At 35.4% G+C, this 17,996-nt stretch overlaps 1 protein-coding gene across 1 annotated transcript in view; it reads right to left on the minus strand.

The window, feature by feature from the left end:
- Positions 1–17,996, minus strand: part of ADGRB3 (adhesion G protein-coupled receptor B3) — a gene marked incomplete at its 5' end in the record, with an annotated part of 705,309 nt that overhangs the window by 39,026 nt on the left and 648,287 nt on the right. The window contains 6 exons of the mRNA XM_079781368.1: positions 5,275–5,446; positions 5,764–5,862; positions 10,653–10,738; positions 13,131–13,197; positions 14,729–14,798; positions 17,412–17,562. Of these exons, the coding sequence (XP_079637494.1) occupies positions 5,275–5,446; positions 5,764–5,862; positions 10,653–10,738; positions 13,131–13,197; positions 14,729–14,798; positions 17,412–17,562 (645 nt within the window). The remainder of the gene's footprint in view (positions 1–5,274; positions 5,447–5,763; positions 5,863–10,652; positions 10,739–13,130; positions 13,198–14,728; positions 14,799–17,411; positions 17,563–17,996) is intronic.

Genomic DNA, 17,996 nt, shown 5'->3' on the forward strand with positions numbered 1-17,996 from the left:
AGGTGGCCCAGGTAGTCCCAGAAAAGAATCAACTCTCTACTACTCACCATAAACTCCATTCTATGGAAACCATATGTCCAATAACCACTCTTCATCTTCCTCTAGTTGAAACTTCCACTTTCTTAATCCTCCAACAACATCCCCCTCTCAAATCCCCCCAGGACCCATTACATTTTGAAGTCTCCTATCAACTATGCCCTAATCTTCCGAGTCCCACCGAAAGCCCTGCCCACCCCTCATTAAAGGATAAACGCTCCCTTGCAGAGTCATCCCTATGTAAATAAATAGGCAAGCTTGGACATTCCTGCACAGTTTCTCCATCTGAACTACAGTTTTTTTCTTAAACATATTTTTATTGATTTCAGAGAGGAAGGAAGAGGGAGAGAGAGAGAGAAACATCAATGATGAGAGAGAATCATTGATTGGCTGCCTCCTGCACGCCCCCCACTGGGTATCGAGCTGCAACCCGCAACCTGGGCATGTGCCCTTGACCGGAATCGAACCTGGGACCCTTCAGTCCGCAGGCTGACGCTCTATCCACTGAGCCAAACCGGCTAAGGTGCAATAGGACCTCTTTTGAAATTGCTATCTAGTTATTTCACCACTATTGGCTTCATTTACTTTAAAAAAATGTTTTATTTGGGGAGAATATTAATTTTAAATAAGACAGGCAAGGATGCTCATCTGTTTTATAATTCACTTGCCATGTGTTTGTAAATTATTTTATTTATCTGTGGGGAAATAAAAGGCCAAATGGGAATTTTGGAAAAAGAAAAAAAAAAAAAGGTAGAGGCAAGTGGGAGAACGAGAGAAAGAAGGAAGATCTGTTCATGTTTATTTTAAGCATTTGCTACAAGTTGCTTCATGGGTTTGGATAAAGACTGGGGCCTCACCTTGTGCAGCCTGGACCTCCTGCCAGTGCTGAGGGAGGAGCAACAGGAGGTTGGCCCTGCTGCCGATGCTCCCTACACCACAGCCACAGGATCCCCAAAGACTGACACAACAAAATTATCCACTTAAGCACTTTGCTTTTTCCCCTTCCATTTAGGGAAAGGGCTTAATGTAGTTTATTTTGTATCACAGTCCTGTTATTTCCCCCCTCTGACATTGAGCTGTAAGATTGTCTTAAAGCCAGGCGCAGCCGGAGACAGGAGAGATGAGAGGCATGTGCAGGCACCTAGAAAGTGGTTTCCTAGCAACAGTAACTAGTTCAAAGATTTCCTAACTCTTGTGTAGTTTGAATTTCCATAGCAATGTGGAGAATAGTAAATAGTAAGTGTCCTTATGTGCTTAATGCAAATGAACTCTAATCAAGAAATGACTGATCAATAAAGGAAAGCATCTGTATTTGTTCTATTAGATTCTGTCTCATTAGGCATCATAAGTATTAGCCTGAGGTCTAGGCTTCATTACTGAATGTAATGTGTTGTGATAAGTCAGATGGTTTAATTTTTTTAAAAAAATTCTTATTGCCTCTTTGTTTTCTCTTTTGTCAGAGGCATCTACCAAAGCAATTTAAAAGGCAAGATGCTGCCTTGGCCGGCGTGGTTCAGTTGGTTGGAGCACTCGGTTCCTGGTCAGGGTACAACAGATGAATTTCTCTCTCTCTCACATCAATGTTTCTTTTTCCTCGCTCTCTCCCTTCTCCCCTCTCTGAAATCAGTAAAACATACCCTTGGGTGAAGATTAAAAACAAACGAATACATAAAATAAAAGAGAAAGGTGCTCCAGAAGAAGAAACTGTATTTTCAAATATACAAATTTTATGAAATGTAATTAAGATGTCAGCTCTGGAGGTCACACAAGTTGTTATACAAATACTCGATTTGCTTTTTTAAAAAGTAGAATATAATTGAGTTCACAGTACCAGAGTGATTCCTGCCTTCCCTCCTGACTTGAAATAATTTTGGTTATAAAATTGGGCCCACTAAAAGCAAAGGCACTTTTAAAATAAATTAAGCCCCATCCACATCACATTTGAAATGGCACAGTGAAAGTATTTCATTTCTTTTCTCCTTCTTAAACCGCAAGGCTAGATTCCGCCCCTGTGTACACCCACCTCCTTCACAGGAAGATTGCAAAAGTAAACATTGGTAAAGCCCTTTGAATTCTTATTGGGAGAACCATTAAAGACTAACAACAACCACATTATGTTAGTGTGTGTCAAAACTACATAGAACTATGCATATATGTTATTCACTCTCTAAGTTGAAAAAATATTTCTTATACATTTTTAAGAAAGAAAAAAAACCATACAAATTATCTTGAATGACTATGAAGAAAAGATGTTAAAGTAAAAAAAGCAGTAGAGACAGTACTGTATGCCCAGGGTCTTCTACAGGATTATCAGGTACATTAAGAGATAGGAGTCATTACTCAGTATGTTACAGGAAGGTAGGTATTTGGTTCACGTGCTTTGGTGTGTTTCTATGGAATGCTTTGTTCAGAGGAAACATTGAGGATGTGGGAAGATGCTTTGATTCTCCTAGGCTGAAGTCAGTGTTAGGGCGGTGTCATCATGGGTGATATGAGATAGACCCATTGCTACTGTCAGGCCATATACATTCAGAAAGTCATAAGATTTCTGTAAACTCAATGAGGCCTCATCATGATGAGATCCTTGGAACTGACAAAATCTAAAGAGTGAGATCCATGTGGTTTTTCAGTAACTAGTTCCTCTGAGGAATTCTGAAAGAGACTTGCCCTATCACTGACATCTACACTGTATATTTACAGGAATGTTACAGGGTACTTTTAGGGTCAATGTGAGATGATTGTATATGCAATGATTTATTTCATGTTGGAATGAAAGCAAGTTATGACACTCTGCTATTAATTCAGCAGCTATAAAATTATCCAATTTGAACTAATTGTTGTAAATGCGACAACTATGGGGCCAATAACCATATTTTTATTCCCCATTAATACAGAAAACGTATTTACAGACACCTGCTTTAGCAGAAGCATTTTTATATGACTTAATTTAATTATCCTTAAATCATGTTTTCACAGTTATTAGTCCAATTAGCAAGTATAAAAAAGTTTTAATGAAAATGAGTTTTTGTGCCAAATACTTTTCTTCATGTAAGCAGCAAAAAATTGTTAATAAGCCATCAAAATATCTGTCACTTTAAAACCTAATATTTTGATAATAGCCTAAGGCTATCTATTTCTGAAGAAAAAGAGAGACTGACTTAGAGATGGGACACTTTTTTCCTCTTTAACACCTCAAGTATTAATATCTTCTGAAAATTGCATGTAGAAATATCATGTGTCTTACTACTTAAAACCTACATTGTTCATCCTTAATCGTCAAACATGTATATCATGTGTCTACTCAGAACAATTTTGTTACATATACATATTAGAGATAATATTAATACAAAAGACCCGTATGCCAGTTATAATTGGAGAACAACAGAGTCCTAAATTATTCAATTTCCTTTTATTTTTTTAAAACTTTAAAAAATATGTTTTCAATGATTTTTTTTTAGAAATAAAAGAAGGGAGAGGGGGAGAAAGATAGAAACATCGATGAGAGAGAAACATCAACATCCATCTGCTGCCTCCTGCATGCCCTCTATGGAGTCTGAAATCTGGGCATGTGCCCTGACCCAGAATCGAACCTGGTGACCTCTTGTTGCATGGGTCAATGCTCACCCACTTATCTGGGCTCAATTTCCTTTTAAATTTTACTTAATTTTGGTCCATAAAGAATTTTGATACTTGGAAGATTTTTTAATGCTAATATTGTAGGTAGAAATTTGTGATGAGGGATAGGAAAGCTTGGCAACTGTGAACTAAATCAAATTTTTAAATGATGAAATATCCTCCTTTTGCAATGTGAAGTCACCATTTTCCTGTTTTCATTGTTTTTCATCATATAATGTTCTTAGAATACACATTTGGGTTTATTGCTGACATCTATATCGTACTAAAAGTAGCTCAAATATTGTTCTCCCCATCTGGTAAATGAGGTGAAAGCCTTTGATTATCTTCACACATCACTGTAAAAACTGCATGGTGTACACTCATATACACATGTGCCTTTGGGCAATGTGCACATCATAATAAAATTTTCAAACAGGATAGATAATGCAAAATGACAGCATAGGCCATTTTCTCAAAATTATTAGCATGGCACTATGTCATTGTGTGTGTTAGTCGCCACAATCCCCAGAGTAGATGCTACACTGACTCATAAACCTTGTAAATACTGTGTCAATGCTTGCAAGCACTTGGAATAATTTTTGCACTGGTTGGAAAATAATATCTTATCCCTCAACAACTCAAGGCTGAAATCTATCACTGTTCTGGATGGTTTTGGTGCAAGTTAGTGTCTCAACTTTGAAGGATCATTTCTTTCCCTCACAATAACCTCAATTATATCCTGGAGAAATGCTATAATTATTGATCTACAGTTCTTGGGAACAATAACTGCCTATTAGGCTCCGCTGTGCACTCTTTTTTTTGTATTTTCTGGGTATAAACATCCACATCAAAATCATTCATCTTTAGTAACCTTATCCTCAACTTAGTATAGAAACCAAAGAACTGTTCATTTATATTTAACATTTCCATCTAAAAATAAATTAGTTAAGTATGAGGACTGTGAATACGCTGTATATAGATGCACAAGTTAGGGAATGGGTTGAAGAAATAATGCATTATGTTTACAAATTATACCTTTTACAAATAGGACCCCTTACTCTCTTATCCACCAGTTTTTCTAACAGACTTATCTATACCTATGACTCCATCACAGCTTCTCTGGCATCTACCCTCCCTGGTCTTGGCAGCTCTGGATGTGTTTCCCTTGCATAGTCACATCTGTTTCAACCCATCATTCTCAGAGTCCAAGGAGCCCTTTTGAACTTTGCCTTAAAACTTCACTTTTAGGTCTGACTCCCAAATGATTTTCTTTAGAGAAGGCAAGCTTTCACCTGAAGATCAAGATACTAAAATAAATGATGTTGCCCAGCTGGCGTGACTCAGTGGTTGAGCATCGACCTATGAACTGGGAGGTCACGGTTCCATTCCTGGTCAGAGCACATGCCTGGGTTGCAGGTTCAATCCCCAGGGTGGGTCATGTAAGAGGCAGCCGATCAATGATTCTCTCTCATCATTGATGTTTCTATCTCTCTCTCCCTCTCTATTCCTCTCTGAAATCAATAAAAATATATTTAAAATGAGTAAATAAAAGATGTTTGTCAACAAGGAAAATACTCTTTTAAGCATCATTTATCTCTCTCTTACAAGAATTACATTTCTCACCTCTCTCCGAAGAATACAGTGGACCATGACGATCACAAAGCCTTGCAATGAATCAAACACGGCAAAAAGTATTTGAAACAATATGGAGCGTTTGTCCGTCATGGCCAGAACTGCAGACATCCACGTCAGAGCTAGAAGGGGCAACACCACACAGGAGCTCCAAAGAGATGCCCTGTTGAGACAGAGAAAGCCACATCACACAGCTGTGGGTCACGTCCCAGGCAATAACCAAACCCCCATTCCACAAAGCATTCTTTTATGTGGCACCAAGACCATTAACTTGGAAACCACAAAGCAGATAAACATTTGATAGATTTATTTATTTTTATAAACTATCCCACAACAGTTATAAAGGCAGTTGCCAATTATAAATATTTAAGTATGCTCTTAGCACTAATATTAGCAAAGATTTTTTTTTTCCATCATAGCATTTTCTCACATGCACTGTAAAAGATTTGTAACAAGAAGATGTAAATGATTGGGACTAACATGGCGTTACTGGCGGTGGTGGCTGACAAAGCTGTTGTTGAAACTACTCCACACTTGGCACATTTGAGCGTCAAACCGCTATGAGGCTCACTCATCTGACTGCAAACAAACAGAACACCCACAAAAAGAACAAAATATTGAATTGTCACCAAAAAATTGTTGCGGCTGCAAGTTAGCTTTTAAATACGATTTCATGCAGAAAAGTATATTTATCAAGAATGAATGTTCTAGGTTGTTTTAAAGGTGCATTTACACTACACATTATTTTTGTAACATTTACCTTTTAATATTTTGGGCCTTTGTTGCATGCGAAGCATTTCCATCATTTACACCATAAATGGCTCTTGTGTCTACAGACCAAAGTTGCCCAATACATTGAGTTAAACATAAGTATATGCTTGTATAGACATACAGTGAAAACCCTTTATTCAGACCCCTGGTAAACAAGTAAGGACTCCCAGCTTCAAATATTTTCATTGTCATTTGCAAAAGGCACATAATATCAATGATAACCTTTTAAATATAAATATATATCTCAGAAGTCCAATATAGGAAGATATTTATTTTAGGTCTTTAGTCATTTGTGGAAAACACAGCCTTTGTCTCAAAATATTTATATTTTGAAATATAGCATCAATGTACTGTCTGTACTTTAGGATGATCTGAATATAGGGGCTGATGAAATTTGATGACATATTAGTTGATCATAAAAAGGGTGATAGCTTTCTGCTCTAATAACACACATTGAACATAATCATTAAATTCAATATTCTTTCATTAAATTCAAAATACCCTTTCTGAGCATTTTGTCATAGGCACCATCTAATAGCATTTGTATGGTCTCTTCTAGTCTAGAGAATTTTGCAGGTAAATTTGGATTCAGATAATTCAAGTTCAATCTACTACATCACAGAAGAAAGTTGCACTACATAGAAAACGTTATACATATTTTGCTTTAGAAAAGAGTCCTTGAAAAAATGACTGGTTTATTAGAACATATTCCTCTCAGGAAAAAACAAAACAAAAAGAAATCACTTGAATCAAAATTTAAAATACCTTGAAATAATTTTCTGTGGTGTATTTCTCTTATCCATTCCCATGTGGTGTTTATGTCTAAAATATAAGTTTGCCCAGTAGGTTTTTCTTCTTAATAATATTATAGTGGACTTACATTACTATGTGTATAATAAAGGCAGAACAGAGAAAATCATAAGAGGCTCATAATTCAGAATGTCTGGTATCTTTTAAAGAAGTGCATTCATTTGTGAATAGTGCTTGGATGGGATAATAAATCTGAAAGCTATTAAGTAAGCAGATTGATCTTTAGACCCCAGGAGAAAAATCAAAGCTTTCAGAGTTGATGTGGGGGTGGGGAATAGAATACTAAATCATTCGCTTTACTGATTCAACCCAGAACATCTGTACTAGCCACATCTCTTTAACGTTTTCAAAATAAAAGGTAACCAATAGTCTTGCCACCGTGGTTCATGAATGTCTCAATGGGTATACCAATGTGTTTGAAATTAATCCCAAATGAGTACCTAGATCAGTATTCTCCACAATGGCTGAATATTATACGTATATAACCAATTCCAAAACTCTAATTTAATGGGATCCAGGCATCAGTCTTTTTTAAAATTAAAAATATATATTTTTTTCTTAATCCTCACCCCAGGATATGTTTATCGATTTGAAGGAGAGGGAGAGGGAGAGGGAGGGAGGGAGGGAAGGAGGGAGAAAAACATTGATCAGTGAACCTGCAACCTAGGTATTTACCCTAACCGGGAATCAAACCTGCAATTTTTTGGGTGTACAGGACGATGTTCCAACTAAGTGAGTCACCTGGCCAGGGCAGCATCAGTATTTTTTTAAAGTTCCATAGATTATTTTGATGAACAAATAAGAATAAAAACCTCAAACTTCAGAAGGAAGGCAGGGGAAGGTGGGTGGGGGATGGCTGGGGGTAAGAGATCAACCAAAGAACTTGTATGCATATAAGCATAACCAATGGACACAGACAATGCAGGGGTGAAGGTACGGGCTGGGGGGTGGAGGAAGGCTGGGAGAAGACAATGAAGGGAAAGGGGGACATATGTAATACTTTAAACAATAAAGAAAAATAAGTAAAATAAAAAAGCAAAATATAAAAAAGGATAAAAACCACTGCCCTAACTATTTATCTGAGGGTCTTCAATCTTGTTACATCCCACTAGATTAATATTAAAAGGCATGCCTTAGTCCTTTATTGTTTTCTTTATCACAGAAGATAAGCTATTTGGTGTCAGTCTGCAGGCTGACTCTCTGTCCACTGAGCAAAACCTGCTAGGGCTGTTTTAAATACTTACTGCATATAAACTATATTCTTGGTGTTTTCTAATAACTGATCATAAAAAGAAGAAAGGAGACAAAGAAATAGAAAAAATGGGAGGAGAAATTGATTCAAAATAAATGCTTAATATACTAGTATATGTATATTCAAACAACCCAAAATGACCAATATTTACAATTAGAAAGATCAATTGTTAAGTTAATCAATTAGCTTCCTGCTCAATGTTTCTTTAGTTAATTCTGATTATTTGTTCTTCACTGAAGGCTTTATTATTGCCCTCAGAGTGTTCTCTGTGAAGTAAAATTAGCTTCAAATACTCTTATGTTCTAAACAGTTCTTTCAATCACACTTTGGAATAGAAAGCAAGTGTCAATCTATGTATACTTAAGCTAAAACAGCATTTTATATTAAAGATGAAAATTTTTTTAAACCTGGAGTCATTAATTTGATAATAGTTTTTTCTGCTGTGGACAGTTAGTAGTATTCTGCTTTTAATACTTTTCTATTTCTCCAGCAGTGGCCTTTGCACCAGAAAAACATTGCCTGACTCAGTTTTATCAGGGAAACAGATGTAACTTCTTATCATGTTTTTAGAGATGGAGATTTTAAGAATAATATACAGATCGAAATGGCTAATTTCTAAGTTCATGATGTGACAATGTTGTCATTTCGCCTAAACCTATGTTATCCCTTACAAAGAGCTATGTGAGTCAAACTAGGTATTTCATATAAAATAATTGAGGAAAATACTGACTGCAAATTTAATATACTCTTACCATTATACTCATCCTTACGATCTCATCTCTTTTTCTTTTGTTTGTTTTATTTTATATTTTCCATCACCATTTATCCTTGTATGTCCTCTTCCACCTTTATCTCTTTTTCTGACCTCAATATCATGAATGGTGGAATCATGAAAGTGTGATTGATATAACTCAGTTTTTTTTTATAACAACCTGTCCAGCCTGGCTTCCTCATTTCATTCATCATAGCAATAGCTACCATTTGTTGAGAGAGTGCTTCCTACTTGCTAGATACTCTAATGAATGCTTTATACACATTATATTCATATGCCCTATTATGAGGCAAGAGCCACTTTATAGGTAAGAAGACTGTGGCAGAAAGAGTAATAAGTAACATGCCCAAAGATATACAACTAGTAGATTGCAGGGCTAGAGCTAGGTAATGAACATGTATTTTTTTGTTTTGTTTTGTTTTGTTTTACTTCAAAGCTTTATCCTAATCACTAACTTCTTTACCCCCACAATTAAAAAAAAATTATACAAGTTTATACCAGTAGTGGCAGAACTGAGTTCCTATACCCAGTATTCAGTATGATCGATTTATTCTTACATCATTAATCTAGACAGAAATAACTGGAGAAGCAACTGCTCCAATTCCAACCGTATGTGGCAGACTAACAAGAGTAATAATGTGAAAGCTCCAAGTTCAAATGGTATAGAAAGCTCAGTGTCTGTACAAGTTCAAGTCTGCCTATTTAAAGATGCCGTGGAGACTTGTCTGAAGTGAACAAAACGTCTCTAAGAGGGAAGTGATTCCCCCTCAGAAAGGAATCTCTAATGGTGTTTTTATTACACCACTGCAGTTCTGATATCAAATTTTTATACTGAAAACCATTAAACCTATTCTTTTGCTAGGGGGAAAAATGCCTGAACTATCTTATAAATCACTACATAGATTGTAAAAACACAAAGGACCTAAAATTCTCACCAGTTGTTCATCAAATACTATGACTATTAAATAATACCATGAATTATTAATGAAATCAGAACAATTGTAGGGTAAATTTTGAATGAAGGTATAAACAGCAAGAAGAAAGCTATAAACTAAAAAGATACAAAAGGAAATTTAAAATCATTCATATTTCATTTAGGCTTTTACAAATTTTGTGATGAAGTTATGCTATAACCTTAAAAAGCTGATATCAATCTGTTTATGAAATATCATTAAGTTATTAGATATGGTGATATTACAATAACAGTAAAATGCTTTTCTAAATTTTATAAATGGTTAAAATGTGCAAGTGAAAATTATAAATCTCTTTCCAGGAAGTTATCATCAAAATGTCATATAGAATGAGAACAGTGTTTCATAAATGGTTATTTCAAAAAATTCTCTGATATATACAACTAATCAAAGAAAATGCACTATTTCACCCTGCTAAGGTTTGCTTGTGCCAATTCCATTGTGTCTCATACTGACAGTATGTTGGGTCTACCCTCCTGTCCTTTGTGACCAAAACCAGGTGGCTTTGAAAATCCTCACCTAAGGACGAATATTTTAAGTCTAGATAATCTTCTTATCTTACACACAGGCTATGTACACAAACCCAGATTTTCTTAATGGTCTTTTTAATTTTTAGATTTTGGCTATATTACTTAAGAATAGCACATTGGAAACTTGCATGGCAGGATCTACCAAGACACATTTGTTCATCAAGAACAAAATTCAAGGCACAGTCAAATGCAGTTGATGATCTGGAATCAGGGTATGGGATTCACTGGTAAAGAACCTTCAAAATGCACCAATTGCAGCTTACCCGGCTCTGTGTTTGAGCTTTTTATCTAGGATCCCATCTCTGGAAACAAGTTTATTAAATACCAAAATGCCAATCACCATGTTGACCTGTCAAACAGAAACAAAGGTTGACCTTTCAATGATAATGAAGGGAATCAGGTCCCCGTTTCTCCTGAAAACCCTCCTTTAAAGACTCACACTAGGAAGCACTTCTCCAAAATTTTTAAGTGTATAAAGGAATATGGAACAATATAACAGTGGTGTGTTACTCTCAAGTTTTAAAGTACATTAGGTACATTTGATTTCCATGTTTTTGCAGTTAACACTGAGTACATGAACATTCAATTGCCTAACTTTTCATTGGTGCCATACCATGCCAGTCTGGCATTCTTCTTTCTGAGTCACCCCTGATTAAAGTCAATTGGTAAATGAGTTTTACCCTACGCCTGAGAGTCAAAAGATTTTGAGTCTCACAGTGAGAGGCTGCCAAAGGTGCTAAGGACTTATTGCCCCCAGCAGGGAGAACAGAATGCCTAATTTCCTACTTCTCCTGTGGGGTGGGCAGTATTTTGGTGCACCATGCTTTTCTAGACAAAGGGGAAAGCCTATTCAACTCAACAGGATCCTTTAAAAGACAGATGCTAACACCTCTTCCCATAATGTGCGCCATTCAACACTTCTCAGCACTTTCTAAGACTCTTACTCTCAAAGGGATTTAAATACAGGTGAAATGAAATCACACACATTTTTCTCTCTTAAGCAAAATAGTAAAAAGCTGCTGAGACAGCTGTGGTCTATTTGTAGCAGCTCATCATGAGGCACACCCAACTTCTCTAACCTACTCACTTCCTGATCAAGGAATCCAGTTCAATGCTAAAACCAATATAATCAAGGAAAAACACTTTTTCTTTTTGCCATCCTACCCCTTACCCTCCACCATCAACAAAATCTTGGTGCAAATAGGTGAAGACTATATTGAAACTAGTTTTTCACAAGCGGGGCAACTAGTTAAGAAACACACACACACACACACACACACACACACACACACACACACTATTTCCTTCAATACACTTTGGCCAAATGACATATAAAGTTGAAATCTGTTCAACTGCCTGTGTAGGAAAGATCCAAAGCACCTGTTAGGAAGGGACTTAGGAGGTGTCACTCTTCATAGCTTCCTGACAAGATACCATTTAAGGGTATGATCTTCTCATTATTTGAACTAAGAGAAAAGGAATATTTCATGGATTCTATTCATTTCCAATTTAATCATGGGGAGATTCATTACCACCCCAAAACCCACAGTTTGGTCTTTCAAGTATACACATACCCTTTGTTTCTTCATTTTAAGGTCATGTATATATTAACCTAGTAATTTAGGGAAATAATTCCAGTGATTAAATAAAAATTCAATGCATCAGACAAAAATGTATCTAATAGTTTCAGTTTCCCTATGCTTTTTTTAAACACCCGTGCCTAGATTTTATTTTTCTTGTGAAATATTAATAGTTTCTGCTCTCTGTTATAGTTTAGTGGAGAGCAAACTTTAAAGGAAAAGTCACAGAGTTATTAAAAAAGATGTTGCTAGCTTCCAATTTATTGAATGAGTTGTTCAATAAACCAAAGGGTAATTTTCCAATTAGAAATCTAACTGCATAGCATATGGATCTTTGTATTTAATTCAGACCATTTCTTTACTCTCTTAGATTTTCCAAAGATTTATTGGACAAGAAAGATTTGTAATCAATAAATTCAGAGAGAGAAAGGCAAATTGGTAGGAATTTTTAATGTTCCTATAATTAAACACATATAGGAATTATTTTGTAATTCAAAAGAGAAAAATTTTAAATCTTCATGCACAATATATGGCAGGGGTTCTCAATTAGGGGTGGTTTTTTACCCCAGGAAATACTGGGGAATGTCTGGTTGAAATGAATATTTCTGATTGTTACAACTGGGGGTGGGGTACTATTGGTATCTAGTAGGTAGAGGCCAGAGATGCTGCTGAACACCCTCAAATACACAGGACAGCCCCCCACAACAAAGAAATAGCTGATCTGAAATGTCTGCAGACTAAGGTTGGGAAACTCTGGCACAGGAATATATATTTTCTCATTGATATTGGTAGCAGCAGCAGTTGTTAAGATTAAGAGATCTTAATAACTATAGATCAAACAGAATAGTATAAAGGTGAAATGATCATAGATGATGAAATTCTATACATTAAAGAAGAATTTGTTAAAACTTACTCAAACATTTCACAAATAAGAAATTACTGAGAGAGAAATCCCATACTCCCACATTTTATATTCTTCAGTCTTCAAAATAAGAATATTTTAGAGTCATTAAGGACTGAATGGCAGTTGATATTCAAATTTCAGTAACGATTCATTGAACTTTAAAATTTCTACACAGCAAATACAAAACTGTCACTCTAACTGAAATGAAGCAGTCTTTCTTGGCTAAGAAAACAAAATAAGTTGATTTCGATGTTTACCAGGACAACGGCGGCTGCAGGTCCTACAAAAGCGTAGAGTAGTCCTCCTTCAAGAGAGAGCCAGCAGCTGGAAATAATATCAGATAGAAACTAACAAAAATTAGTGATAAGTGTTAAACCACGGAAGTGTGATACCAATAACTTGGATTACGCACTAAGCCTTGGAATTTTGGCAAGTTTCAAAGCTTTCTAATACAAAAAAAAAAAGCAAAGATGTGGAAGAAGCTAAAATTAGAGCAATTCATGAGTGAGAAATGATATATACCTCTCATGGAAAAAAAAAAAAAACTTTTATCATAAGGCCTTTCAGTCAGTTAAACCATTTTAGAAAAATTACTCTTGCTGTGAGATTTTTACATTGACTTCCAGTACAAAGGTGACTATTAAGTTGTGTAAAATGCTGCTTTATATCCGTTATAGAATCTTTCAGATATACTTTTAAGTGTGTTTTTAGAGTCAGACATGCCATTTACCCAATCCTCCTTGAGGCCAGAGATATTGGGAGAAACTGATGTAAAAGCCATCATTACAGCAAACAGGTAATTTACAGTTTGCATGATTTCTTCTCTTCTAGTTTTACTTTTTCCCTAAACTACTGAGAAAATTCACTAAAGATAAGCTTTGATTATTAAATTAATCAAGAGATGCAGGTTTGCATTGATAGGAACGTGGCAACCCATTTATATAAAAACATTTCATTCTCTCACAGCATAGGGACCTGAAGAGGGCATGGGGCTCATGATGGAGGTTTTGCAAGGTTTCATGAAGAAATGGGAAAGTGAAATAAGGATTCCGAACAGTGCTGCAGCATCGATATCTTAACCTCTGTTCATCTGCACGTGCAGAATCCAGGAGAGTCAGAGGAGGAAAGTATGAGGGACCTACTAGTCACTGATGATGTAAAGGGTCATGCCCACCATTTCACCCACCTTTTCAATATTAATTTCAGTCCACAGAATTGGCATGCTGCTTTCAAAATTAATAATTTAATAACTTGTTCGATATTTGTTCTCACAGTAAACTTCTATATTGGTTGTGGTGGTGGTTACATGACTTCAGCATTTGTTAAAACTCACAGAATTCTAAATAATAGGGTAAATGTTACTCTATGTAAATTATACCCCAATTAACACTTTTAATCTAGGAATTTTATATATCTCAATATATCCATAACACAAATGTATGTTCATGTGAGCATTCAAAGTCCACATTTAGTTACTGTTCTTTACCATACAGCATACGGATAACATTCTACTTTCCCACTTCGAACTTGACAATTTAATGTTAATTTTTAAAAATGAAATATCTGGAGGAAAAAGTCCTTCATCTGATAGAACACTTTAGTTTGCTGTTTCTGAGATTGCCACTAAATTTCTACTATATTTTTGTGTAAATTAATCTTCAAGCTGATAACATTACTCATTGAACTGTATTTGGTTTTAATCAAAAGCTCCTTGAAATTTGGAATCATATCATCCATAATCCTACTTCTTTCCTCGCCCCCAATACAATGCCTTTCAAAGACCAGATTCATACCAAAGGAGTCCTTGATGATTTACTTAACTACAAACATGATTGATCACTGTGGATGGACTTACTAGTGATCAGTGCCATATCCTTTCGTCCTGGTGAAGCCTACTGATGTGGCCACTACTAATGCTGGTAAACCTGTAAGAAAAACATTGTCACACTTTACACTACAACCACTGTGCATACTGGCTCCAGAAAAGGTAGGACAAACTCGAAATACTTAAATCGGAGGAATAGCTATGGATGAATCACTTCATAAGGTATGTTTCCATTACAAAATTTCTTTCAAATACAAAACTATGAGAGTGACAGCTGGGTTTTTAACTCAGTGCACTTTCTCTCATGTTGCTAGGTTACCACCACATTTGACATGAGTTTAAAAGAAACTAATAACAGAGATTTAGTATATCTTTTAAGTTATTTTTCCCCCTAGGGGTTCACACTGTTATAAAGAAAATTTATAGTTATAAAATGAGAAAGGCAAAAAAAAAAAAAAAAAAAAGGATGTCCTGGTGTGATAGAATATCACAGAAGTAGAACATTCAGTTGGCCACATATTGATCCACAACCAAAGTGAATCTTATCACTTAATTCCTTATGACTTACTTATAATAACAAAAATGTAGAAACAGGATTAAGGGCCCTAACTAATTATTTTTTGTGATTTCTGATTATTCCCCTTTACTAATCCTGAATGAAGATCAGAAAATATATGCCAGTTTCACAGACCTCTAGATAGATATCACTCTATGCATTGCTCAGTTCCTCTTGGAATTCACTTGCCTGCATGCCTGCACCAATTTTGACCTAACATCTTTTAGTTATGTCTATAACTAAATGAATCATACCTTACTCAAGTTCAATGGAACCTCCCTATGTTTTGGTAAAGAGAGCTTAGTCTAATCTATGTTGTTTATATTCTTTTTTTTTTTTAAGTTTTGGCCATACCTTCTTTTCTGAAAGACCATGATTGTAAAATCTATCAACTAACCACTTTCTTGCATTCTCTCCATCCATCTTTTCTCCCTCTCTATTATTTTCCCTCCTTCCTGCTATTGTCTTCTGAGTCTTTTCAAGTGACGTCATATTCCTTCATGAGGTTTAATGACAAGAACTATGAAGAGCACCTCAAGGGACACACCATATTTTTATACAAATACTGCTCGCTCTCTATCTATCTATCTATCTATCTATCTATCTATCTATCTATCATGACATGTCATGTATAATTACATATATATGTCCCCTCTTCCTCTTCTTTCCCATTCTTCTCTTCTTCTTCCTCTTCCTTCATGTCATTAGTTGACTTTTTTGATTAGAAACATTTCATTAGGAAAAAACACTCTCTTGGGTCATAGCTGAAGAATTAATATTCTTCATCCTACACAATTTAGGTTTTGAAATTTTTTTCTAAGTTTACTATGTTGTACTTTGACTTAATAAAACTCATATGCCACCATTCTGCCCATTCACAGACTTTCTGATAGTCTAGCACCGTCAGTTTAGCATTTTTGCTACCCAGAGTCATTTAATATTAGCTGTAAACTTAGAGACCAGCTGAAACCTACCCTTAAGATCTTTGGTAATGCTATTAAATAAGGTAGTTGCCAATCCAAACAATTGCCACTTCATACTTTAAGGAAAGTCTTCTTAATTGCAACCTATATGTCTTGGATCTATGGTACTAGTTGATGACAAAATTCAATACCAGTCCAACTTTGAAAGGCTTTTGACATGAAATCCAGACAAAAATTTTATGAAAGTGTAAGTAGAATACATTTTCTAATTTCTTAATGGCATTCTCATTTATTCTATTAGTACAAAGAGCCTGAATACATTTGTCAGACATGACAGACCCTTGCTGAAACCTGATGGATAATCCTTAAGTGTTCTTGATCCTATTTTCCCCAGCATGAGTTATTCTGGCGTTGTAATAAATCCACTTATTTGTAGTTTTTCAGGCTCCCTCAAGCATACTATTCTCCAGTCTCTGGTACATTCGGTGTTTGTTGTATATTTGGTCCCAAGTTCCCAGTGTTTTTACTGTAAGTCTTTTGAAACTCAAAGCAAACATCTTGGGATTTTTCTAAAACTAGTTTCTTAACCTAAACAAATTAATAAAATTTAATTAAACATTAAAATTGACCCTATGAAATGCATAGATTTTCAAGATGTCTACTTCATAAGACAATTTAAGAAAAAATTTTCCTATTAAAGATGGGCAAAGAATTAATTCTCAGTTTGTCAATAATTCTGCTTTTCCTTTGAGTCCCCAAACTGACTATACATGAGGTTTCTTTCAATCTCTAAGTGGGTTTCTCCCTGTGATGTGAAGAGCTGTAGTCTTTAATAGTTCTGAGTGCTCTTGGAATGAATTCCTCAGTTTTCTTGTGGGAGGTACCTGACTAGTGTACATGACCTTGAGCCCTGACATTTTGAAAGATTTTGCACTTTCAGAACATATCAGCATAGAACACTGCTTTTCTCTGCTTGTAGGTACCTCAGGCCTCATCTTACACTACTCACTGTTAATTACCTGCTATCTATGTGGTCATTCAATATTTACTCCTTGTTAAAGTTCCAAATGCCTAAAGAATGTTAAAAATGGCCAACTTCATATATTTCCACTTCCATATATCAAATTACACTCAAATTAAAGTAGTCTTAGAATAATAATACTCTATTGTTTTATTATATAAGTATTCAAAGTCATCATAACAAGAGCACAAAAGGGTTTATTATCATGCTTACCCCATCCAAGGCACAAAAAGCGTTTCCTTATAAGCCGTGTTCTAATTTTTCCAGTTACAGCCATATATGACTGCCAAGCCTCAGTCAAAACCCAACAGAATGAAGCCAAGAAGAAAAAGTGCAAAAATGCAGTGGTGGTTGTACAGATGCTCTGTGGAAACAAAAAAGACCCACGGTGATTACGGAGGGAATCATGTGTCCTTCAGAGGATTGTTAATCCTTCCAATGCATTACTTTTATTTCAAATATCTACCTCCCTCTGTGACAGAGTAATTATTTACAGAAATTAGAAACCCTGTGGTCTTTATGTACCTAATATCTATGATTAAAAAAAAATTCTGTTTGTGTGTTCAATTTTTTATGAGAAGAAGCCTAAATGTAAATTTAAACTCAGGGGAAATTAAAATTACTGCTTTACTTGAATGTTTTCTTGAAATATAATTATGGGAATGGTCCTTTCTTTGGTTTAATTTAAGTTACAGACATATCGCATAATTCTTTGGGCTACATTCTGTATCCTTTCTTTTTGACTGATAATTCTTTGTTGTTTTTATCTGTGTTGAAGTTAAGATTACATAGCAACAG

This window comes from Cnephaeus nilssonii, assembly GCF_951640355.1.
Source record: "Cnephaeus nilssonii genome assembly, chromosome: 9".
In the NCBI taxonomy this organism is placed as follows: domain Eukaryota; kingdom Metazoa; phylum Chordata; class Mammalia; order Chiroptera; family Vespertilionidae; genus Cnephaeus; species Cnephaeus nilssonii.